A 25,678-nucleotide genomic window follows, 5' to 3' on the forward strand; every position below is an offset into this window, starting at 1 on the left:
GTTGGCTGTGCCTTCTTCAGTAAGACGCCTTAATCCTACTTCCTGTTTTTGTTTAGTTGGATGAGAATGTGTTTCCTTACCAATGTGAATGGGAAGATTCCTGTAAGAGGGTAAGTTTAAAGTGTTTTTGGGTTTGTTTTTTTAATACAATGTCATTCACTCATCTTCACCTTATCCTCCTCTTCTTCTTAAAGCATCACTCGGACATTTGCGTCAGGCAAAACGGAGAAGGGGATCTTTCAGGCTCTGAAGGATCTGGGCCTTCCTAGTGGAAAGGTCAGACAATACTGGAAGTCAGATGTGTCCGAGTTTGTTACGCTGAAAGAAAACTGTGAGGAAATGACTCTCTCACTTACCTTTCACAGAACGATGAGATCGAACCAGCAGATTTTACCTTTGACATTTTTTACGCGCTCACACAGAAGATCTGCCCTCGCACAGATATAGAGGAGCTCTTCAAGAAAATGTAAGCGTTTCATCTCGTCCGCTCTTTTTAATTGTTTTTGGACCTTTAAAAATAATAAAATATCCTCCGAATACACATTTAACAGCATTACCCTCACCCAGCATCGTATTGTACCTGCGTTACCTTGTGCCTGAGCGGAACAATGATATCATCTGTTTAAATATTCCCCAAGTGAGAGCTGCTGCATCATGTTGGAAATAATCAGGACAAATGTTTCTGTGCCTGCCGCACTAACTATGTCTGGACAGCCTAACCTGCTTCCACCGTTCAACATTAATTATGTTCAACCTAATGACAACAGTCAAAGAAGAGCGATGATTAACAAGATACTACTAAAAGCGTAATGTATCTGTAAAGACTGGCTTTTCTCATTTTAACTGACTGACTGTGTGAATGACTGTGAGGGTTTCGATTTTAAGGAGCATAACATTCTGTTTTGTTTTTCTAATTAATCTCTCTGCAGCAATGGGAACAAAACTGATTATTTAACTGTAGACCAGTTAGTCAGCTTTCTGAATGAAGTAAGCTCTTTATCATTCATTAACTTCTCTCTGTATTTAGCTTGCGTGTGCCCTTCCCTGCAACTCCTGCTGCTCTTACTCTCGTCCTGCTCGGGGGTAGAAGTCGCCCTGCTCCCAGGCCCGACTGCACATTAGTCCACCTTAATCAAATTGGATGGACACAACATTTAACTTTGAGTGGGCCTGCAAGGGCATCTTCAACCACCTCCCTTATTCTGCATGCCCACCGTCATCCCATTCCCCATGTTCTCCCTACCGCGGCTTGCCTCCTTCTCTCCCCCCGTGTCTGATTGGTGTTGCCGTAGCAACGGGAGGGTCGAGGTTTCCATCCTGTTGCTTCCTGCTCGGTTCGTCTCGTTCCCTGCTGTGCGTATATGTGTTCTGTGGCTGTGCTGCTCTGCGTGGCTGAATACCTGCCTCGTCCTGCTGCTGTGCAGTCACGTGTTTGCGCTGCTTCATGCTCTGGGCTCGCCAATCAGATTAAATTCCCCACCTGGCTCTGTGAGTGGGCAGCGACATGTTCATGATGTTTGAATGTTTGCTGTTGTTTTTGTGAATGCCACCTCGATTCCCTCAAACACATGTGATCCTTTGCTTTTAAGCAACATTTAATCTCTGCACCTGTTAGTGTGGCTCACAGGTTTTTGTTTATACTGCCGTATAATAATCACCTTGATCAGTGCTTTTAGTACTTGCTGTCTAAATGTTATGTGCCTGTGTGTATACTAATGATATATAGATAATATTTCTTAAATAGTAAGCGATGAAAGCCAATCACATAGTCCTGAGTTCAGTACCTTTGATCAGGCATAACAAATTGAGAGTGTAAACATATTGTAATAAGTTTGCTCCTATCCTGCGTGTAGCGCAAGATGCGTTTGTCCTAAATTAGATTTGTGCTGGGAAATTACTGGAGACGATGAATAGAGGGATGACTGCGTTTGCGTTTCGCTTCACAGAACCAGCGCGACCCAAGGTTAAACGAGATTCTGTTTCCATTCTACGACCCCAAGAGAGCCATGCAGATCATCGAGAAATACGAGAGAGACGAAGACCTGAAGAAGAAAGGTAAAGAACCGTGTGGGCAAACCAGAGGGAGAGAGATGTTTTAGGCTTTGCTGCCATCTGCAGGTGTTACCTTGAACGGAAAACCAGATTGTTGATACATTTTCTCCAGGACTAAATATTTATTGTCAAGCGCCGGAGTTTATTTTTCCCCTGTTATCATTATGATGAAATAGTTGTACACATAGCTCTGCTGCTTTTTAAATACGCATTTAGATTCCCAAAAGAATCTACAGTAGTTAAACATCAAGTTGTTTTGATATAAACACACAGGCCTGACATTTCCACGTCTTGTGCTGAATTCAGAGTTAGTAATGATAAAAATGTATATACTAATAAAATACTTAGTGATAGAGAGTGAATTATAAAAGCCATTTATTCTGTTTACTTTAGAACACTTCTTCTACAAATACATAACACATTTTTCCAAAATAAATAAAAAATTACAAGTTTTTTACTGCTTTCACCTTAAAGAAACATTCACAAAGTTTAACAATAAATAATATTCTACCACTAAGTTACGCCCTTCGTGTCCGTCCTTGTTCTGTTCAGGTCACATGTCCAGTGATGGCTTCTGCCGGTACCTAATGTCAGATGAAAATGCTCCAGTGTTCCTGGACCGGCTGGAACTGTACCAAGATATGGACCAGTCGCTGGCCCATTACTTCATCAGCTCCTCCCACAACACGTACTTGACAGGCCGACAGTTTGGAGGGAAGTCCTCAGTAGAGATGTACCGGCAGGTCCTGCTGGCTGGATGCAGGTATTTATGTTAATATGGTGTACTCGGATGGGTTGAGACACACACGCATCATCCACTGTTAGGTTTATCTGGCTATGCTAAAGCTCAGTTGCACGTGCAGCTTGTGGACAGAGACATTTCTGTGTGCTTTGCATTAGATGTGTGGAGCTGGACTGCTGGGATGGGAAAGGAGAGGACCAGGAACCCATCATTACTCATGGCAAGGCCATGTGCACAGATATCCTGTTCAAGGTGAACAAAAAACCCAACTTTGTTCAGTCTTTCAGTTACTGCTTTAATGCTATTTCATAATGTAAGTCTGCCCCCTTGTGTTCAGAGTTTGATAAAACATTTGATGGCTTGTTATGATTCATCCTCCTCACACCCAATGTTTTTCTTCTCCTGCCACAGGATGTTATCCAAGCCATTAAGGAGACAGCATTTGTCACATCAGACTTTCCTGTTATTTTGTCATTTGAAAATCACTGCAGGTACATTTATAATCAGTAAACATCGAATGCTTAAGGATTGCTTTTATTTGCATACATTTTTCACAAATAATCAATACATAGACATGATATGTATTTTTGTGACTGTGTTACTTAGTAAACCTCAGCAGTACAAGATGGCCAAGTACTGCGAGGAGATCTTCGGTGACCTGCTCCTCAAACAGCCTCTGGAGAACTATGCGGTAAATCCTCTCTTTCTGATACAAAGTATTTCTTAGAATTTGCTCTAATTGGGTTATACTCATATTTACTTAAGTGTAAAAGTTCTTTTCTCTTTGGCAGATTGAACCTGGGCGTCCTTTACCCTCTCCAAGTGAGCTCAAGCGGAAAATCCTCATCAAAAACAAACGCTTGAAACCTGAAGTCGAACAGAGTATGTAGACAGCACATCTATGTGATTTTATGAGGTTTGTCTGTCTTTAACATGTGTATGTGTGCAATACAGAGCAGCTCGAGGCCTTCAAGAAACACATGGAGGCAGGAGAGACAAACACCCCTGCTATCATTATGGGAGAGGAGAATGAAGACGACACAGAGAACGGTCAGATGTCTGACAGTCTGTGTTTCTATGTGAAATAATAAATCGTAGTAATGTGCGTGACAGCCTCTGTCGTACAAACAGTAAGCGATAGGTTTATGCTAAAAAATGCAAAGTAGAACATCAAGTGCAAACACTCGTTAAAGTAAATGCACCAAGGAATAAGTAAAATATTAATGTTGCTATTGATTTATGTTGTTCTGTATATGTGAGCGCAGGAGAAAAAGAGGCAGAGGATAAGGATTTGAATTCAGAGGCCCCCAGCAGTGTTTCTGAAGCAACCAGCGAGAAAGAATCCAACAGTGTTTCTCAGAGTAACGCTGTCAGCTCAAGGAAAGATGACGAGCAAAGCAACAGTATTAAGAAGGTAGGTTTGAGTGTCGACTTGCTACTGAAACACTAAAACGAATCTGTGGACCTTGCAGAGAAGCACTCTGGTTTGTTATACATCCCCAGCAGGTGAGCTAACTGTAACAGTCAAAGGAGCTTGCAAAGAAAAGCGTCTGGACTTCTTTAAGTTGCTTGAAGACGTTTCACCTCTCATCCGAGAAGCTTCTTCAGTTCTAAGGTCAAATGGTGGGGAGTCCCAGATTTAAACCTAGTGGGAGTATCCCCCCACAGAGGGACAAAAGGACCCCTGATGATCCTCTAATCGCCTGAGCCAAGGTGTGAAACTGGGTGTGGGTCACAATCAGCCAGGGTTTCGGGTGAGCTCATTGTGAAACCTGGCCCCACCTTATCATGCGAATTCCTGAGGTCAGATGGCCCAGGATGTGAGTGGGCGTTAAGGCGTCTGGGGAGGGAACTCAAACCTGGATTATAGATGGCCTCTGTTCAAAGATGGTCGCTCACAGTGGACATAGATGGCTTCTTTCACTCCTCTTTCAAACCATCTGTCCTCTCTGTCCAAAATGTGAACATTGGCATCCTCGAAAGAGTGACCTTAAGATGCACCATTTGACCTTAGAACTGAAGAAGCTTCTCGGATGAGAGGTGAAACGTCTTCAAGCAACTTAAAGAAGTCCAGACGCTCTTCTTTGCAAGCTCCTTTGACTACAATGACCTGGATGACTGAGAACCTTCACAGACAGCTAACTGTAACAGTTTTCCCCCCTGTACCATTTGCTAAATATAGGACATTGGACTACTATGGCCCAAATTCAGTCAAATCTACCACTAACACGAACATCCCATTAATGGGTGTTTTGTATGGATGTGTTCTTAGGTACCTGAAGATGAGGTGACAGAGATATCTGAAGCAACCGACGCCACAGACATCTCTGAAGCATCTGACCAAGACAACAACAAGAAGGCAAGTGCCCATCCCGTCCCCTTTTTACCCCACTAAAAGCTGACTGCTGTCTCTGGGCTGATGAATAAGACAAGGTTATTGAGCCATGTGTATGTGTGCTTGTGCTGTGCAGACTGTAGATGTGGCAGAAGACTTAGAAGAGGCTCTGATAGCTCAGTACACCTATGTGGGAGCCACCACTAACATCCACCCGTATCTGTCAGCCATGGTCAACTATGCACAGCCGGTCAAGTTCCAGAGTTTTGATGTAGCTGAAGGTGAGAGCTTCAACTTTTAGCTCTCATTTCTCATGTAAGAGCCTCATAGAACAATCAATCAATTACTGCTGACAAAATAAATGTTAATCAGCTTTTCTTTTGTTTTTCAGAAAGGAATATCCACCATAACATGTCATCTTTTAACGAGTCAGTTGGCCTGGGCTATCTGAAGACTAATGCCATTGAGTTTGTGAAGTATCCTTTGAGCATTTGTCAGATCAGCCAGTTGCATTGGATTTTTCTACAAAATAGAACAGCTATGAAAAAAAAAGGACGCAAAGGTAGGAAAAATGTAGATAAATAATACATTTAAGTTATCGTTACAGGATGTATGTTAACTTTAATCAGCATAAGATCAGATTTCACCAAGTTTAGGTTTTAAGTTTAAACTCTATGAGACTTTAAGGGAAACAGCTCAGACACTTTACTGAGATGCATGAAGAGACATAAATTTCCAATGAAATCTGAGTTTGAACTTTATAGATTGAGGTCACCTAAATGAGAGCTGAACGTCGGCTCAGAACTGATGTTTTTTAGCCATATTTGTTTCCACTCTGCTGTCGGAAAAGAACTCGAGGCCTCTAGAGCCCAGTGTGCTTTCAGCCTGTGTAGCTCGGGCTGACACACAGCCTCTCTCTCCCCTCCGGTGGGACTGCTTGACCCAAGCTGTTCACACTAAAAATAGTTGTACAGTCTGTTTAACGCACACACGCACACACACGTGTTGAAACACACATGTTCTCCCTCCCTTTTTTTTTCAAATTTTCCTGAGCTTCAGCACAGCTACAACAAGCGTCAGATGAGCCGTATCTACCCCAAAGGGGGCCGGGTGGACTCCAGTAATTACATGCCTCAGATCTTCTGGAACGCAGGCTGCCAGATGGTCTCGCTCAACTTCCAGACCCCAGGTACCACAGCATGCAACATGGGACCTCTAACCTCACACTCACCCATACAACACCACTCATAGTATATGTAACTTCATATTACAAAATACACACTCAAATCTAATTTCAAGTGAACCCTCTGATCGTGCTCAGAGCATCTTCTGCATGAGGTTTGGATTTGGTGTTAAGGGTCAGCTCATTTAAATAGAATCAATATCTTTTTGTGTGTGCAAAATTGCTAAATAAATGCAGCTGAATTCGTACCTCTGTTTATCTCTGACCTCTTACAAACACTCACACACACTATCAAACTGTTGCTGCCATATAAACACCTTAACAGGGAGTGAAACAGCTGCTGTCCTATGTCCAGAGGCATTAGAGATTAGACCATATGGCCTGCTGCGAGTGGGGCATATGCGAGGCTTTAGGCAGGGGTCTGGGGACTTGGAGCTAAGGGGGAGTCAGGGAAAATATTACAAACCCATTCACTCAGATTCAGAAAAAATTCACACAGTCTTTGAATGATGGGATTTTTCTGTTTTCTTTTTTAGTCATTCATTTATTTGGATTGTTTTGATGTTTAAACACTGGCGTGTATATATTGCATTTACTAATCACTAATTCTCACTCTTCTCTCAGATCTGGCCATGCAGCTGAACCAAGGAAAGTTTGAGTACAATGGTTCCTGCGGGTGAGCACAGCTCCTCAACTCCTGTCTTTAGCTCATTCCGGTCTGTCCCCTCCCTCCCTCCCTCTCCACTCCTCTCTAAAGCTCATCAATTATAGCTTGTCACATCTCATTAGCGACTGCCAGAAGCGACCGCAGCTACTATCTTTTCCAAAAACCAATGAGTGCTTTCGAGAAGGAAGCTCCTCTTCTCTCGGCAGTCATCTGTCTCTTCCTCTCTCCCTTGTCGTCTCCATGCCTCGCCTTTAATACCGTCCCTGAGGGCAGAGATTTTCCTGCTAATGCTGGAAATCTTATATGTGGCGAGATCAAGGCTTTTGCAGACAGTCATCACTACTAACGTTACTCTGATGGGCCCCTGGTTAGCATACACATATGCACGGTACCTTCGTGTGCTACGTTTATTCTAAATCGGGAGACATAAACAACAAAAACATGTTTGTAAAGGCAACATAATCAGATTTTACAAAACAAAAGTGTGTTCATTGATGGGTTTGTGCGTGGCCGTTTTCCTCATGTGCATCTTCTGTGCACGTCAGGTACCTGCTGAAGCCCGACTTCATGCGGCGGTCAGACAGGATGTTTGACCCATTCTCAGAGACACCGGTGGATGGTGTCATCGCCGCAACCTGCAGCGTACAGGTTAGGTCGTGCAGTACTAATAAATCATTCAGGGAAAAAGTGGATACGGGATTTCCATTCAGGGATTCAGCCTAGTCCTTTTTCAGTGGAACTAGGCTTCATCCATGTCTGTGAAACCTACAGATAATATCATGTTGAAGGTTGGTTTCAGGCTTAGATGTGGCATGCTGTACAAATTACAGTGGTCAATGGAGTGGTTCTTATATCGCGCTTTTTTACTCTCCTAGAGGACTCAAAGCGCTTTATGCAACATGACTCATTCACCCATTCATATTCAGGAGCAACTCTGGGTTCAGTATCTTGCCCAAGGACACTGGCATGCAGACTGAATCACCAAACTTCTGATTAGTATATCGGTCGCAGTACCTCTTGAGCCACAGCCACCCCACAGTGCACTGAATGAACCTGTGCAGATAATATTGCTGTAAAATCAACACCTCTCCAAAGCACTGAGAATGGTCTGCTTCTTTTTTAGGTGTTCTCAGGACAGTTTCTCTCTGACAAGAAAATCGGGACCTACGTTGAAGTCGACATGTATGGACTGCCAACGGACACCATCCGGAAAGAGTTTCGCACTCGCATGGTGATGAACAATGGACTGAACCCTGCCTACAACGAGGAGCCATTCGTCTTCAGAAAGGTAGCACGAACAGATAGACGGGGCAACAGTAATGGATGCAGTGAGTTGAAAAAATGTTGCAGCACAAAGTCCCATTTGGGATGAGGGGGAGAAATCTATTATTTGGGTTGGAGAAAGGTCTTAGTGACATGATAAGCAGCCTCATTCTCGAGTGATTTGGGATACTGTTGAAGAATAAAGGGTGGCATAAAAAACAAAACACAATCTACTGTATACTGACTCGCAGAAAAAGAAAAAGGAAGTGAGGAAAGGAGCCACAGAAATGAAAAGAAAGATAATTAGAGGTGAGGGAGAGAATTAAAGGGAAAATAAAAGAGATGGGAGCCAATAAGAGAGCGAGGAACATGTGTGTAATAGTGCTGCTCTCAGCAGAATAGGAAGTCTCTCAGCCATGACTGTGACTCCAGCTTCCTAACACACACCATCAATCACAGCCTGCCGCAGTGCTGCTCACACACACACACACACCTATCAAAGAGGGCCATCATAAGCAGGGCTGCAAGCAAGATTCGTTTCTCACCTCCACACACACAGATGCCCTCAAATGCCGCCACACTTTTTGCATGCATACACACCGCTGTCACGATGACTGCAAGCGAACAATACACAGTGCATCAGCAGGGCTGTGAATGTGTAAGCAAACACACACACACACACAAACGCAATGCTTCCACCCATTCATCTCCAGTGAGTATTCTTCAGCCTTATCTCCCACCTTCCCATCGTCTTTGTATTAATCATCCTCTTATCTTCACATAGAAGCCCAGTTAAGACACTCTCTCGCTCTCTTTTTTTCCAAGGGTGTGAGTACAGAAGCTCATCTGCAGACACAAGTTAAAAGCATTCATATATACACAAGATATTCTCCACTCCTTGGATGCATACTAGCTGCAGAGACGGGCTTGTCAGCAGTCAGATATGCAGTGTGTTCCTCCTTTATCGTGTCTTTTTCTTTTATCACACATGGACTATACTCCGATTGTGTCCCTTGCAGTTCCATCTTCGACCTTCCCCTTTAATGATGCTGCTTTCTTTTACTGCTTTGTCTGGCAAATATTTATCTTTTTAAACATTATCAGAGCAGAATGAGCTCAGTAGACTTCCAAAATTTCGGCAGAACTAATGGCGACGTTTCTTTTTCCTTTTTTTCAGTGCGGTTACTCCTCCCTCTTACCCACTGTTTCCCTTCATGCCTTCCTTCTAGGTGATCTTACCAGACCTGGCCGTGCTGCGCATCGCAGTCTACGACGACAACAATAAGCTGATTGGGCAGCGCATCCTGCCTCTTGACGGCCTGCAGGCTGGCTACCGCCACATCTCTCTGAGAAACGAAGGCAACAAGCCGCTGTCGTTGCCCACCGTCTTCTGCCAAATCATCCTCAAGACCTACGTGCCCGACGGCTTCGGAGGTGAGGGAAACACACAAATCGCAGCACTTAATGTACTTTATATTACTGGATATAAACTATAAGTTTGTTTTGTATAGATAACCTTTAATATCCGCCATAAGTATTCTGAGAGCAGTATAATAAAGCAGCTGCTGTAGCCTGCAGGGAGAGGAGAGGAGAAAGGAAAGCAAGAAAACTCTCCCGCTCGCCTTTTCTCTGCCTTAGTTTTAACATTCACAGTAATGGCGTGGCACAAATGATGATGACAGTGACTCTGCAGTAATGGTTTCGAACAGGCACGAGCATACAAATGAGCAGGACAATTGGAGTTGTCATTAAATAAAGCCAACGGGCTCGCACTGAGGAATCATTACTGTAACCATTAGTGGTTATTCTGCAAGATCTGTCGCTATCACTTTCCTACTCAAGCAGCTCTTCACCAAGAGCTGAAAATAAGATCCTGTTCCCTAGTAACGGTTATTTAAACAAGACGTGAAGATGATTTCAGATTTGATAAGGAGACTTTCTCAGAACGTAGACAGGAACGCAAAGCTGTGTCATACAAAGTTTGCATGAATGACACATTTCAGCGTCGGGTTATTCATTCAGCCCACCAGGCTCATGACGAAATCTTCTACATCTCTTTGTGTTTCAGCTATTGTGGATGCTCTATCAGACCCAAAGAAGTTTTTGACTATAGCAGAGAAGAGAGCTGACCAGATGAAAGCACTGGGAATTGACACGGTACACATGTGTTTGGAAGCGACGCCCATACGACTCCAAAACTGGTCTGATCGCATGTATCTGACTGAAAGGATGCAGTCAGTTTGAATGAATGCGTCTCTTTTCCTTTGTAGAACGACATAGCAGATGTTCCCAGCGGAAGCTCAAAAAACGACAAGAAAGGGAAGGGTAAAGGTGACACCGTGAAAACCAGTGTGACACCGCAAGCCAGCTCAGACATGGCCCAGACTTCTAACGCTGCCCAAAATAACACGACCGAAGCCAAGAAGGGTATACGCTGACGTAAAGACAGACATATTAAACATGCTGTATGCGAACTATGTAAACACAGAATAACATTTGTTTCCACTGCTGTTTCAGATAACGCACTCGTGCCTACTGTCAGCATTGATGACTTAAAGCAAATGAAGGTTGGTGTTGTAACTCCTGTGACATAGCTCAGCAGCAGGTTTCCTTTAGTTTAGTCTGTACAGGCATATGTATGAAAATGAGCAATTATATAGAAGCTGCCACGATTAGTCGACTAGTCACGATTACATCGACTATCAAAATCGTCCACGACTGATTTAATAGTCGACACGTCGTTTGAAGCTTTGTAAGATCCCAAAAGACGCAGGAATAAGTAGTAGGAATTAAGAGTGTAATAACGGACTGAAACAGAAGATGGCAGCACTGCATGTACAAGGATGCCAGCTGCCGTTAAACCCCGAAGAAGAAGCAGCTCTGTCCCAGAATTCATAGCGCGGCCCTGCTCAGTTTCCAACAATGGCGGCAGCTAGTTAGTTTTAATGTTACTCTTATTATTCTTTCTGGGTCACAAAATAAACGTTTAACATATTTTCAGGCGAGAATGTAGCTGTGTAAACCTCAAATATCTGCTCAGTTTATCAAGACACCACATATTTTCAAAAGCGCTCCGACGTTTTCGGAGACCTCTGTTACCCACTAGCTCGTTAGCTAGCCGGGGGCTAGGCTCACTAGAGCCGTGAGAACACCGGACTCCCGGCACATCATTTTCAAACCCACTGCTGTCTTTTGCTACTCAGGTTAAACATGATATATAAGTCACCTAGATAACTTAAAAATGTTATTGTTTGGCTTTTTTTTAGTATTTTATTTGTTCCTGAGTAAATCGGTTTGGCTGAGATCAAAGTTAGAGTTTTTACACAGCTGAATAAACGTCAAGCAGACAGCTGATTATCAGAAGTGTGAGATGCTCGAGAATATGCTCAGGTGTCCTGTTATATTTTAGATAGCAAGGAGTTTATTAAACTTCACCGAAACAATCTGCAAATGTCATTAAAATTTAATAAACTATAATCTTGTCTTTATTTTTAGTTAGCACATACCTTAAACACTTAAAGCTGTAAGCTAATGATAGTTATATAAGAGCAGATGCTGCTGGTGCAATAAGCTGTACTTTTATGTCCAATGGATGATGATCTGATTAGTCGACTAATCGCAAAAATAATCGGTGACTAGTCGACTATCAAAATAATCGTTTGTGGCAGCCCTATATAGAAGTAATCTTTGCTTCAGGTGTTGACATTGTCTGTATCATGTTTAGGCCTAAAAAACAATAACTACTTTGTGTTATCTTTTGGTAATAACCAATACTATTGTAGTTATGATTTTGCACCGATATTAAACTCGCAATTATCTCATGGATGTAACTGCACGCCAACTATTAATGCTGCCTGAGTCTAGTATATTGTACATCGTGACTAAACATGGATCTCTCCCACTGCAGTCGTACCTTAAATTGATTAAAAAGCAGCAGAAGGAGCTCAACACTCTAAAGAAGAAACACTCAAAGGTGGGTGACTGTTTTACTGCAGACCTGTCTGCTAATAATGCAAAGGAGCTGCTGTTTATTCCTGACAGTTATTGATGCTCAGAGGGACAGAAACGGTGGAAGGGGAGGCGGCTCTACCTTTCATCTTCCACTGACCACTGACTGCACGCACGCACACACACACACACACACACACACACACACACAGAGTCCGTTCATAATGTACATAGGATGCTTCTGAGTATGCTAATGTGTCGTATTGCTTCTAGTGTCTCCTGGCTGCACAAAGCAAGTCTGTATAAGAGAGATGCAGGAAATTATACAACTGTTTCTTTATTGCAAGCTTTTCCTTTTCCCTTCCTCTCAGCGAGGGATTTGTGGAGATTTGAATTATATCCCAGGAGTAAAGAAGGCACATAAGTTAAAATACTGAGAAGTGTCTATAGATCCAGACACATAATGATTTGCTGTTTTTCTTCAAACAGCGATCAGCACAGTTTACATTGGCTGCTGGCTCAGTCATACATGCAGATTAATTATCACAGAATTTAGTCCTGTTGCTTAACATATGTATATCAGTACCTGCAGACCCATCTGTTGGCTGAAAAAAGATAGCTGCTGGTTCATTATTCAGGGGGAGCAACAAAATCAACATATGAGCGTATTACAAACAATAATCGTTGTTGTTGCTGCTGCTGCCTGTTGTGCTGATTCCAAATTGGTTTCAATATCGGTTAAAACTGCATTTGCATGGCATAAGTAAATACTTATATATAATAAATAATAATTATAAATAATAAACGTGTCCCCTTTTCTGCACTAGGATCAAAATACAATGCAGAAAACTCACTGCACTCAGGTGGACAAGATAGTGTCTCTGCATGATAAGGAGAAGGTAACTCTGGAGAAGCTACTAGAGAAAGCCATCAAGAAACGAGGGTAAGCGGAGACAAAAGCAAACACACACACACACACATTAGTCTCATCTCTGTGTTTTGTCCTTTAGTGTCTCCCTTGTGATGTCAGTCTCGTCTCTATGTTTGTTTATCTTTTTGTCTCTGTCAAATTCTGAGGTTTGGGTCTGTGTCTTGGTGTTAGTTCCAGTTTTATTTTGATAGTCTTGTGTGCTTCATGTTGAGTTTTAAGTTACCCGTCTAGTTTTCCTGATTTGTTGCAGCTATGTTCCCTTGTGTTTCCCATCTCCCTAACTGCCTCGTGTGTATTTATTGTTTGACTCTTTCCTGCTCAGTGAATGTTTTTTTTCGTTCTCTTTCACCCTGTAGACCATGGCTATTCAACTACGAAGTTAGTTGGGCCAGATTTTCAAACCGAGGAATTTATCTGGGCCAGATATTTTTTTTGAAGCCAGTAAGCAGCAGATCATGATCAATTTCAAATCCACACAACTGTATTGAAAAACAAGTAATTTTTTTATTTCTTTTCCCCTGTAAATCTGGTGACCTCTCACAAATGCACACCAAAAGGTCCATTTAAAAAAAGGGAGCTATAACTAAACTATTTTTTGCACATTTGAAATAATAATAATAATAATAATAACAAAAAAACATTTTGATAATTCCCTTTCGAATTAAAATAAATATTTCCCTGACCACTCACTTTTCCTGCCATGGATGGAGCCCCATCCGTCACAAGTATACAGACACGCTTCATATCCAGACCACTTTCCTCAAAAAGAGCTGGGATCTTCTCAAACATTATTTCGCCAGCTGTGTCCCTCTAACGGTAGTAAGCGAGCAATTTCCCATCCAAAAAACGGACATATACGCACAACTGTGCGTTATCAGTTCTGTCTGTGATCTCCTGCTATAGATATTACATCAGTTTTCTTCGGGTCATCTAACAGCATTTCAAACTCGTCTGACGCCAGAACTTCAACTCTATGAATATTTGAACTGTCTGACAGGGGCACGTTTTTAATAGCAGATGTCACACTTACTTTAATTTTTTCATCACTTTTCACCGCATCCACCACGGCCAGCATGCAGTATTTCACTGTTTCAGAATCTGTGAAAGGCCTTTTCTTCTTCGCCAAGAAGCAAACACGAAGGGAAGATGCTGCTGTCTCTTGGGCTGTACAGGACCCTCACCGTGGTAGTACAACTCCGGTTGTAAGATTATTAAACTCGGTAAAATGAATAAGTATTTGTAAGTCCAGGCAGGGTTAAACCGACAGTTTTCATTGTCAATTTTGTGCTTTTGGAGTGTGAAAGACGTGCTGTTGTCGCATCATATATTACGATGATTGTTTAATATGTTTACATCACGGTGCATTGTGGGTTAAATATTGCTAGGCTACTAGGAGTGTTGCATTCATAGTCTACACTACGCTGTAGGAATTTTAAATTTTTTTAAATTAATTAATGAATTAATTTTTTGCGTTTTCTCTGTGTTTCTGCCAGAACCACAGGCAGGGCCACTCGCAGGTTGCTTCTGGGCCGCATTTGGCCCGCGGGCCGCCATTTGAATAGGCTTGCTGTAGACCATTAAAGCTGTTACTGAGTTCATTTCTAGTTTCCAGAGTAGGGATGGGTATTGATAAGATTTTCACGATTCCGATTCCATTTTCGATTCTGTTTAACGATTTGATTCTTTATCGATTCTTTTTTTTAAAAAAAGGAGAACACTAAGTTCGATTAGCTTAGAACTTTGTTTTATATCTTCTCTTTGAACAAGATAGAAATTTAGGAGTAACATGGCCTTACAAACCCAACAGTGAGATCTTAAGAGATCCACAGCCTATGTCTCTTCAATGGGGTGTCACAGGGTCCCCAGGAAAAAAAATTGTAAATGTAAAATAATAAAATAAATATTCTTCTGTAGCAATAACAAAGTATAACATAAATTATTCTGTAGCAATTACACAAGAATATCCAGTAATGTCCCTGCCTACAATTAAACACATTCACTTACCAAAAATCGGGGGCATCTGCTGTGGCAAATGGGTTCAAGCCTTTTACCACAAACTTAGTCACTGCTCGGTGACATTCGTCTATCCTGGCCTGAAAGGAGACTAGAGCTCAAAAAATAATATTAGCTGTGTCAAACTGCACAGAGCACACGAAGAGGACAGGAAGTCCCCGTGCAAGACTTGACACTGCTTCTATAAAGCTCCCAGTGTGATATGAAGCTTTGCAAATAACCATTTATTCACAGAGACAAATCAAAGACATACCTAACTTTGCCCACACCTCTTGACTCCATTCCTTAAGATCAATTCAACTAAACCTCTCTTGTCCACTTGAACATGTGGGTTCCTTACAGTGAAAACAACTGCCAAGAGCTGAAGAAGGAGACAGAAGATAAGATTCAAACGCTAGTTGCTGATCATAAAACCAAGGTAACTTACAGCCAACGCTCTTTCCACAAAGCTATTATTAGCTGTGAGGATGACAAGTATCTTAGCTGTGAGTTATTAATGCGCTCGTGTGTTCGCATGCAGGTAAAGGACATCACAGCACAGCACACCAAAGAGTGGTCAGAGCTAATCAGTAGTCACAGCAGTGAGGAGCAGGAGATGAAGGACAGCCACGTCACCCAGCAGTGTGAACACCTCAAGAAGCTCTTGGCCACTGTCCAGGAGCAGCAGACCATGCAGCTCAAACTCATTCATGAAAGGTGAGAGACCCGCACAGCTTGCTCACACACAGGGATGGATTACTGCGAGTGATCAGACATGATTGTTTGGGGCAGCTACTCTGAGATTTTATTGCCAAAAATTGGATGCAGACAACTTATATGCAGCTGCTTGTTCCACAATGCAGGCAGAGCAAAGAGATGCGTGCCAACCAGGCTAAGATGTCCATGGAAAACAGTAAAGCCATCAGCCAGGACAAGACTATCAAAAATAAGGCAGAGCGAGAGAGGTGGGTCACACGCGTGATGTAATCGTTCAGTCGTTGTTTTGGGGCTCTTAAGCGCTCATTGTAACTTCATGTTGTGATGGTTTTGTTCCGCTCTGAAGGAGAGTGCGGGAGCTAAACAGCAGCAACACCAAGAAGTTCCTGGATGAGAGGAAGAGGGTAGGATGTTTATTTTTTATTCCTCAGCTGAAGAGCACTTCAATCATTATTCCTTTAGCCTGTGCACTGGATTAACATTGTTGGAATTTAAATACAAAGTGTAATATCCCTCAGTCTGTTCACCCTGCTGCCATTGAGCAAGTGATAAAGACGTTGTTGCTCCTGCAGCGCTCAACCTCAGAGTAGTTTCTTTCCTCAGGCTGAGACAGCCTAAGTCATTCTTGTTTGTGACAACATCAGAATTTTGTTTTACAACCCAGTGTTGCATAATGATCTTGAATCAAATGCTTAGATGGCTGCAAACATTACAAATGACTCCCCCTACTAAAACATATTAGTTTATTGCCTTTGTCTCCATGTTTCTGCAGCTGGCTATGAAGCATCAGAAGGAGATGGAGCAGCTAGAGAAAAACCAGAGAGAGCAGCTGGAGAAACTGGAGAAGTTCAATGAGCAGGTACATAGAAGGAAATTACCTTTTACTGCCACTACAGTGTAAATTGATCTAGATAGCAGTAACTGTGATTGCTGTCACCTATCTAAGCTGTTAACATTGTTGTTTAAACCCAGCATTTAGTATTGGACCATATCCTGCTCATATCAGAACATTCCTCAGTTTAAGGAGCTTCTTGCTTTACCGGCTTAGAAAGTATAAATGACACTCAAGCTTTGGGTTAAATGTTCTAGATACGTTTGTCATAAGTTTACATTCCCTCATCATGGGCATGACTGTCATCGTAATTTCAGGCTTTTAACTTTTTCCAGGGTAGAATGAATGTAAAGCATGTATCTTTAGTGGAGATAATTTCTCTGAATTTCAGAGTTGGACACTCACATTCCAGTCCTCTGTGTATATATTCCTCCAGCACTGTAACCAGTTTAGGATCATTTTCCTGTTGGGAAGTTGGGCACCACTAGTTGTGCCCAACTTTCAACTATCTAGCTGTTGATTTGAGGTGAAATTTAAGAATTTGGAGGTAGTCACTCTTCTTCAATATTCCATCCACTTTGTGTAATGTACCAGTGCCACTGGCAGCAAAACAGCTCCAGAGCATGATGCTGCCACCACCATGACAGCTGGTACAGTGTTCTTTGGTTTGAAAGTCTCACCTTTACTCCTCGAAACATACTTCCTGACATTGTGGCCAAATAGCTCAGTCTTGTGTCTCATTTTATTATAAGGCTTTTCTCCTCATGGTATTTGGCTTATCCATGTGGGCAGCTGCAAATTTTTGTCGAGTAGTTTCTAATTCACTGCTGACTTCAGAATCTGTAATTACTGGATTGCTCTTGAACATCCTAACCAACATCTTTTCATTTGACGGTGACAGTTTGGGTCTTTTTCCAGACCTATTTGACACATCTGAATAACTTGTACTTGTATACAGTTGTTTGAAGTGATTACTGATCCTGGAACCTGCAGTTGCTCAGAAATGGCTCAGAGGGACTTTCCTAACTAGTGTGAATCTACAGATTTCTTTCTTAGATCTTTACTGAGTTCACTGGACTTTCCCATTGTTCTGCATATTGGTAAATCCAGTGAGTGCTGTCAAACAAATACTTTTAATGCTCATGATGAGGGTTTGTAAACTTCTAAACACAACTGTACTTCCTTCACTGACATATCGACTGCTGTTGTTATTGCTTGTGATATAATTATTATTTATGCAAGAATTTATCCCCAAAGTTAGGATCAGAATTGCCCTGAATTACTAAAGATAAACAAAACTGCTGAAATGAAACAAACAAACAAACAAAAAAGCCAGATTATAATATCAGTGTCTTTTTTTCCCGACATTACAAATAGAAGAAAGTACGGTTTACGTCATCATGTCCCCATTTTTGCATTTTATTTTACCATCTGTCATAGTACCTGTACATGTTTCACATGTATGCACATTTTCCTTTCTTTTAATTTGATTTGCTTCTTCCGGCACAGCTTTTGAAATCACACCATGCAAACAAACAGGTTCAAGGTAGGCATCGCCATCTCCCCTCATCTCTACCTCTGACATCACCTTTCTGTCACTGCATCATTCAGTGGTCGTGTTTCCTTTCACGTCTTTTCCTCCTACCTCTTAGTCACATTTTCATTGCCTCAGTTTTTCACCGAGCCTGTTTAAGTCTTGACTTGTCTGCTATCTAAATGATTGCTATAATGATCTACTTAAGTGACTCAGCCCTGAGTACAGCAGGGGAATAGTACACGACAGGCCTGTCTTTGAAGAGATTTGCACAGTTTGAAATAGAAAGTGTTTCTTTCCTCTGTATGATGAAATTCCACTCCCACATTTTTAGTCTGCAGCTCTCGCGCTGTCAGGAGTGCCAACTAGCAGCTCAAGTCATTTATCACCATGACTCACCAGCTATTACTAAGCAAAAACAGCCAGCTCACAACCTGCTCCTCTGTGCTTCTACTCCAGCTCATAATCATTTACTTTCATAGTATGTCACTGTGTCCCACTGAGGCAACAATTACTCCAACTAAGCATGTGGCTTTATTACCTGCCAAGCAATTCAGAGATACACCCAACAGAATCCTGAAATCTGAAGCTCATACTGAGAAATTGTTTACTAAAAATTGATCACAAAAGTTGTACAAATCCACTACAAAATCGTCCACTTGCACACATTAAAAGAAGATGTCTGTGTCTGCCTGTCTTAACTGTCTTCCATCTCTTCCAAGACGAAGGACATGCAGCAGATGGTGAAGTTGGAGGAGGAGATGGACCGCAGACCTGCCACAGTGGTGTGAGCGGCTGAGACTGGGAAGACACATTCACACTTGTACACTCAAACACACAAGAAGGTGCAGAAAACACTCCACAGAAAGCCCTCTACAGTCCAGAGATGAAAACCTTCCTACATCACTTTGTGTTTTATTTATGTTCGCGCAGACACACAGCAGCCCCGGCCCTACACCTCTTCTTTTGCTCTGTTCACTCAGCCATGCATCGTGTGCTCGCCAACCACTATCTTTATACCACTGAGCCATTGGTGCTTATCACCGTTTGTCAGGGGGGATTAACCACTTATCGAGACAGGAAACGTTACCTCGGAGAACACACAGGAAAATACGTCGTCTCCTCTAGTGTATCTAAATTCTCTGTTGCCATCACATCGTATGTTCTCTTCAGCTATTAGCAGTACTTAGCACAAGCACACATACACCAAATTCCTCACACACACACGCCGGCTTATGACAGGTCACATAAACAGGTTCTGTTCCCAATTTGACCATTTTTGAGAAGAAAAAAAAAAAGCAGTATCCAATGAACCGCTGCAGACACAGAGGGATGAAGAGTATGTATAAGATTTAATGTCATTTCAGCACAAATGAATCAACTGTATGAGAAATACACTGTATGCTACACCAGTCGTGTCCTGAGCACTTTGTATCTGATAGGCTGTCAAAAAAAGTTAAAAAAGAAAAAAAAAGAAAAAGAGAAGAAAAACTAACAAAAACACGGAACATGTAGCGGTGCACTACTGTAGGCTTTCTGTTTTCAGTAAGAATGTATTTTTAAAAAAATAAAATTGTTGTATTAAGAGTGGCAACACCCACCCCCTTTCTCCCTCCATGCTACACAATCCTCCACCTTATCACAAAGACATGTTATTGACTTTTTGATGACTATAAAAAAGGTTTATTGTCACGCTGAGTCAGAATACTATAAAGGGATCACAGGGAATACATGCTAATCCCTCAATCAAATTTTTTTGTTTCACTTACTTTAATTTTAGGTACTCATAAGATGGTTTAATAGCTGTGCTTCTTTTGCACTTGGAAATTACATTTACATGTATTTTACTCGTTTCCATGAGTACAGTTTAAACTGCAATACTTTTGGTACTCTGAGTTTAAGGCCAAAAACACTACGTACACTATGCAAACAAGATAATTCCCTCATAGCTGTAACAGTAAACGGTATTCCACACTTGCTGTCGCCCGTTCCTCTATCGGACTTTGGCTGGCAGGCATCTCTTTGTCTTGTCATTATTACAGCATTGTTGAATGCTAGTGCTCCCTTTATAGATTCTTGACTGCACCTGAGCACCCTCAGCTTGTAAACCTCGCAGTTTCCCTGTCCTGCTCTGGCTATAGGAGGGTGGACCGAATAACAGATTCGTAAAAGTCTCTGGTGTTCACTCCTGTCTACAGCAGGTTCCCTTCCTAATGATGTTACAGAGGTGATGTTGGAGGCGGTGGTACTGTGCCCTGATGCCTCTGCAGAGAATTAAAAGTGTGATGTGCAGTACTGTTCTAATGTAACACTAACATTGACTAAACTGACAAAAAAGTCATGTAATGATATAAAAACATTAAGGATAAAGGCACCTATGGGTATTTTGGCCTTTTTTAAAAAGTTTTGTTTGTTTGTTTTTTTCCCCGTTTTATTCTGCTGTGTTCTATGTAAAGGGTAGACGGGATATTCTTGTATATACTGGAATGTATGTAGTTTAATTTACTTTTGGACCAGTTGTGTTCTGCCATTTAAGGGCTTGGGGATTGAGTGGGTCTGCTGGGTGAGGGGAAAATGATCAACTATTGTTTTGTTTTGTTTTTTGGAGTTTGTTCTCTTTCTTTTCTTGTTTTCCAGTCTGCCCTTATACTGCACCACACAACACGATATAAAGCTCTCACCACATATCTAGTGTAGAGATAAATGAGTAAAAGTGCTTTTAAATTTTATTCCATCGCTTTCAAATGTGCCACTCAGTGTCTGTTAGGATGTTTAAATTATTTTATGAATGATAAAATGCCAAATTAAGGGGTTATTTATATGAAAGTATATATAAATAAATGAATATATATTATATATTAGATAATGTGTAGTTTAAGATGATTATGTTAGAAGCTTTTTTGCACTAGTTGAATGTTTCTGTTGTGTGATTTACATGTAACGTTTGGCTCTCGAGTTTGTCAAAAAAGCAGATTATTTTTGCAGAGCAACATCACTGATTTCATTTCCTCAGTTTCTACTGTATCTCCTTTATTTTCTATTTGAATTGTAGCTTGTCGACAGACATTCTGTGCGTGTTTTTGTATTTATATTGTACTGTTGAACTTATAGCAATGAAAATACTGTTGTTATCCAGCTCCTTTAATACTGTTTTATAGTATGTGTCTCAATAAATCCAGGTGTAAAATGGGACATAATTACGTGGCTCATTTGTGTTTTCCTCAGAACGTACTCTTTGTGTTTGACCTAACCTTGTTGAATTTGAGGGAAATAAAATATTTCCAATTGGGGAAAAAAGATTTTTTCTGAAAGTACAGTACTGCTAAAACCATGTACATTTCCCCAGGCGTGTACTTCTGTTTATCCAACGTATCCATAGTGTCATTTGTCATGTATCCGTCTGCTCTCTCCTTAACCGCCCCCCAAAATGCCCCAGGGCAGATGGCTCACTGAGCCTGGTTCTCTTGGAGGTTTGTTCCTGTTAAAAGGGAGTTTTTCATTCCTTCTGTCACAAGGACTTTCTCATGGGGATGCCCTGGGATTGTTGGGGTTACTTTCTAATATTATAGTCTTTACCTTACAATATTAACCACCTTGATGTGACAGTTGTTGTGAACTATATAAATACAATTTGAACTGCATTGAATTAAATAGTAGAGTGATTAACACTGTTGCCGTGCAGCAGCAAGAAGGTTCCTGGCTCAAATGCTGGCTGAGTGAGATTAGCATGTTTTCCCTGTGTTTCCTTTATGTGCACAGATTTCCTTCAAAGCCATGCATGTTAGAATAAGTAGTGATTCTAAAGTGATAGTAGATGTGAGGTAGATAAAGCAGAATAGTTAATTGTGATTTGCTACTTAAAGCTACTTTGAGTAGTCTGTTAGACTAGGAAAGTATAAATATAAAGACATTACGTTTGCCTGGTTTTCAAAATATTAGCTGTAGAGTTGTCTGCCTGGGCTTGAATATAAAAGAACTAAATAGCTTTTTCCTTGCAGTACCCAAAGTGTATACATAAAAGTGCATTGATTCAAATATCGATAGGATCGATACTAGTATGAATCCAATACTAATACCTGCGTTGGTATTGACACTATCTTCTTTTTGGTGGAATGAAAAATTACCTCAAACATTCATTAGGAAAAATGCCTGAACCTGTTTTTGCTAAATCAAGCCTTTTTTATTTATTATTAACACATTAAAAACTAAAGTGCTTTAAAGATGGGCACATTTACATTGCAGGGCTCCAGTTTTAAAATACATGAAAATCTGAAAGGTGTGTTTTGTTGTATTAACTAAAGTAAAAAGTAAAAAGTGCAGGGATTTAGTGTCATTAATGTTCAGAATTTGGAAATTGATGTGGATTCCTCATAAGTTACGACACACTGCTCTCACCTACATAAGCTGCCTTTATAAGTTAAAAATATTATTGACGTCAGCAACGCTGGTCCTGTATTTACCTGGTTTTTGGATTGATACCTAAATTTACAGTATTACACAGCACTAATAATATTGTGCCCAAGTTACCCAAACCTAAATAAATAAATTTTCTCCCAACCATGCAGTCATTTGTGCAGCTCATCTGAGGAGGGCACCATAAATGTTTACATGCTGTCACACTATCACCACCACCAGCCCTCCAGTCTTTCTGCACAGTCATAGTAAAACTAAAAGAAAATAGTTTCTTTTGTTTGCTTAGCTTTTTTTTTTTTTAAAGTTTTACATGAGAAACATGCACAAAAACAATCGAGGATAGTAGAAAACACTGCAGGCCAGAGGAAGACGTGTAGCAGGGGTGTGAGGTAAGCATGTTTTGTTAGTTGGAATGCTGAAACATCGTGCTGCCAGTTTTGTAGTTAAGCTGCACCAATGATGTCACTGAAAATGTGATTCATTCAGATGCTACCATATACTCTCCCGGCTGTAATGTGGATTATTCATCTTCTCTGATTTGATAATTGTGTTCTAAAGCACACTGTAGGGCACGAGCACACCACCCACGCACCCCCCCCCCCCCCAACATAATAACCACTGCCGTCTCATCACATTCAACAAGTGAATTGATAAGCCAGCTCCTCTCTTGAACACAGGCGGCTCCAGTGCTGACGCTCTTTTTTATGTCATTGTAAACAAAGTATTTCCATTAGAAAAGAAGAACAAAGCGTGGTAGGCTAATTATGTTTGCGTTGCCCGGCAACTCCTCCGTAGCTTCCCTTTCACTATAAAATTAGGGTGGAGGCTTTGTTTGTCAGCAATCGTTGGGGGGAAAAGAGGTTTTCCAAACCTGCTCTACTAATAGAAAGATGAGTTTTCGAAAATAAATTTTAATAAACTTATTGGATAATAATCTTCTAATAAACATGCTAAAAGCTCCCGGGAAGTCTAACGGGAAAACAGGCACCAAGATCCTCCTGGATGCGATCTCCAAGGATAAAGTCCACCTGGCCCGGTTTGTTCTGGATGCGCTGGATGGGGAAATCGTGGACTCCAAAACGGAGGGCGAACAGACTCCCCTCATCTCCTCTGTCTTGCTGCCCGATGCCCAGGCTCGGTGTAAGTTTGCAGAGCTCCTGCTGCACAGAGGCGCCAGCGTCAACTGCCGCGACGGAAACGGGCGCACAGCGCTCAGTCACGCCTGTGAGCAGGGACACCTGGACGCGGTGAAGATCCTGGTCCGAAACAGCGCGGATCCGGATATTGTAGACTCGTGGGGAAACACAGCGCTCATGTACGCCGCGGTGGCAGGTCACGCGCACATTGTCGGGTTTTTGGTGAGGGCGTTCAAGAGGCTGGGTCTTCAGATAGACCGACAAAACAAAGTTGGCAACTCTGCTATTGGAGTGGCAAAGTTTCTTGGTCACACTGAATGCATCTGCGCTCTCACCAACAATTCCAAAAAGGGCCGCGAGGACGGAGGCGCTCGTGGAAGTGCGCAGCTGCGACCCGGCGAGCTGGAGAAGAAGGTTGGACATTTAGCAGACAGACTGGAGGTCCTCCGAGCGTGTAATCATGCTCATTGCCTATTGGCTCCAAACTGCACCCGGCAGCCAATCCCGCGGATAAAGCGGAGCGGGTTGCCGTCCATGAACTCGATAGAGGAGTTTGAAACGGAGAACGATGGCGCCTCCTCGCCTCCACCTTATCTGGTCCTCTCTGAAGTCTCGACCCCTGCACCCCGTCCTTGTATTTCTACTAACCTTAAGCATCCGAAAACCGAGGGAAGGCCGACCACCTCAGATGACCCCCTCCCCCCTCTAACGATGGGCTGTGAGGCTCAAAGATCCACACTGTTCTCGCCTCGGCCCAACAGAAACAGCCACAGACCCAGCGCGCCCTCCGCTCTGGGCATTTTAATGACCCCCATTCTTTCCAACAAAAGTGAGAATGAGTTGGCAACAGAACGAACCAAAATGTTAGACTTCGGTCTACACAGATTTCCCGACAGCTATTATAAGAAAAGGTGCAGTCTGCCAACCAGCATGCTCAGCCCCGCACCTCCTGAGCGCACTCTGGTCCCTTTGCGTAAATCTAGAACCGTGAGGAGGCGCGAAAGATCTCCCGGCAAGGCTGAACCTCCCCAGGCACCGACTGCCTCATCTGCAGCCGCGACTTTCTCTGTATTGAGCAACAAAATGTTGCGCCGCTTTACTTCCCCGGAGTTCGAAAAGGACGCGAAAGAGCTGGAACAGGATCCGACGGCATTTTCAATGCGGATTCCGCGATCGGAAACTTTTCCACAGGCTGTTAAAAAACATCCCCAGGTCGACAGCAAAGCCAGCATCGACAGCATCAGCTCCGTCAAGTGCGAGTTTGACTTTCATCTGAGGAAAACAAACGCTTAAAAAGCGTGTTTGCCCGCGTTACTTTAAGAACGGATTCCCACAAAGATCGTTTAGACATGACTTTCAAAACTCCGGTAATTTCCCTGAGAGTTACCAGAACGCATTCATCTTTGTTCTACTCCGTTTGGAGTGGAAACAATAAATCCATGCTACTAAAGTTTTACATTTACACCCATATTTAAAGATCCGGTCAGTACTAATGAATCAAACTGTTTGCGTAGTACCTCGCAGCCTTACGACTGTGCATGCTGTAGTGTCAGTGTATGGTTGGAACTTTGTCCGGTGTTATATGCCACTCCCTTTGGAGTAGGTGGAGTGTTCATCAAAGGTGAAGAGGTAATGTGCCATACACAATATGTATTATTTATGTATAGCATAAGCTTGTTGTGCTGTGAGATTTTTCTGTATCTTCCAGTACACCTTAACATCAAATAAAGTCTAAACCTGATGCGTGTGCGTCTGTGTAGCATCTACCCTCGATAAGGCTTGTGGTAGTGAGTGTTACATAAAACATTTATTCACACTTTGCCCTAATTCCAAAAGGTCAATAAGCGCAGACTTTTCTCTGATCTTGGGTTCAAAATCATCCTTGTGTAAAGTTAGAGAAAGCTAAGTGCTGTACTGATTCCGGTGCCGGGTT

General features: G+C 42.1%; 2 protein-coding genes and 1 long non-coding RNA gene across 4 annotated transcripts in view; 2 read left to right on the forward strand and 1 right to left on the reverse strand.

The window, feature by feature from the left end:
* The window catches only part of plcb4b (phospholipase C, beta 4b), a 74,329-nt gene extending 54,642 nt beyond the window's left edge, over nucleotides 1-19,687 (forward strand). The window contains exons 9-40 of one of the 2 annotated variants that reach the window (XM_085133670.1): nucleotides 57-110; nucleotides 195-276; nucleotides 366-466; nucleotides 930-987; nucleotides 1,947-2,055; nucleotides 2,605-2,815; nucleotides 2,953-3,046; nucleotides 3,206-3,285; nucleotides 3,401-3,485; nucleotides 3,586-3,676; nucleotides 3,749-3,844; nucleotides 4,060-4,208; nucleotides 5,067-5,153; nucleotides 5,266-5,410; nucleotides 5,521-5,605; nucleotides 6,194-6,318; nucleotides 6,937-6,988; nucleotides 7,525-7,627; nucleotides 8,103-8,267; nucleotides 9,472-9,676; nucleotides 10,311-10,399; nucleotides 10,513-10,669; nucleotides 10,760-10,809; nucleotides 12,150-12,215; nucleotides 13,018-13,133; nucleotides 15,477-15,552; nucleotides 15,655-15,830; nucleotides 15,977-16,078; nucleotides 16,177-16,234; nucleotides 16,603-16,689; nucleotides 18,172-18,208; nucleotides 18,919-19,687. In XM_085133670.1, coding sequence (XP_084989796.1) covers nucleotides 57-110; nucleotides 195-276; nucleotides 366-466; nucleotides 930-987; nucleotides 1,947-2,055; nucleotides 2,605-2,815; nucleotides 2,953-3,046; nucleotides 3,206-3,285; nucleotides 3,401-3,485; nucleotides 3,586-3,676; nucleotides 3,749-3,844; nucleotides 4,060-4,208; nucleotides 5,067-5,153; nucleotides 5,266-5,410; nucleotides 5,521-5,605; nucleotides 6,194-6,318; nucleotides 6,937-6,988; nucleotides 7,525-7,627; nucleotides 8,103-8,267; nucleotides 9,472-9,676; nucleotides 10,311-10,399; nucleotides 10,513-10,669; nucleotides 10,760-10,809; nucleotides 12,150-12,215; nucleotides 13,018-13,133; nucleotides 15,477-15,552; nucleotides 15,655-15,830; nucleotides 15,977-16,078; nucleotides 16,177-16,234; nucleotides 16,603-16,689; nucleotides 18,172-18,208; nucleotides 18,919-18,995 — 3,268 coding nt within the window. In that variant the 3' untranslated portion in view covers nucleotides 18,996-19,687. The remainder of the gene's footprint in view (nucleotides 1-56; nucleotides 111-194; nucleotides 277-365; nucleotides 467-929; nucleotides 988-1,946; nucleotides 2,056-2,604; nucleotides 2,816-2,952; nucleotides 3,047-3,205; nucleotides 3,286-3,400; nucleotides 3,486-3,585; nucleotides 3,677-3,748; nucleotides 3,845-4,059; nucleotides 4,209-5,066; nucleotides 5,154-5,265; nucleotides 5,411-5,520; nucleotides 5,606-6,193; nucleotides 6,319-6,936; nucleotides 6,989-7,524; nucleotides 7,628-8,102; nucleotides 8,268-9,471; nucleotides 9,677-10,310; nucleotides 10,400-10,512; nucleotides 10,670-10,759; nucleotides 10,810-12,149; nucleotides 12,216-13,017; nucleotides 13,134-15,476; nucleotides 15,553-15,654; nucleotides 15,831-15,976; nucleotides 16,079-16,176; nucleotides 16,235-16,602; nucleotides 16,690-18,171; nucleotides 18,209-18,918) is intronic. The other variant, XM_085133672.1, reaches the window with a different exon arrangement.
* LOC146501351 (uncharacterized) overlaps nucleotides 1-25,678 on the reverse strand; it is a 191,311-nt gene that overhangs the window by 79,951 nt on the left and 85,682 nt on the right. The window lies entirely within an intron of this gene.
* On the forward strand, nucleotides 21,523-25,658 carry LOC146501354 (uncharacterized). The gene has a single exon (XM_085133691.1). It carries the CDS (start codon nucleotides 23,557-23,559, stop codon nucleotides 25,036-25,038), a length of 1,482 nt encoding a protein of 493 aa, XP_084989817.1. The 5' UTR covers nucleotides 21,523-23,556; the 3' UTR covers nucleotides 25,039-25,658.

This window comes from Neolamprologus multifasciatus, chromosome 15 (assembly GCF_963576455.1).
Source record: "Neolamprologus multifasciatus chromosome 15, fNeoMul1.2, whole genome shotgun sequence".
Lineage (NCBI taxonomy): Eukaryota > Metazoa > Chordata > Actinopteri > Cichliformes > Cichlidae > Neolamprologus > Neolamprologus multifasciatus.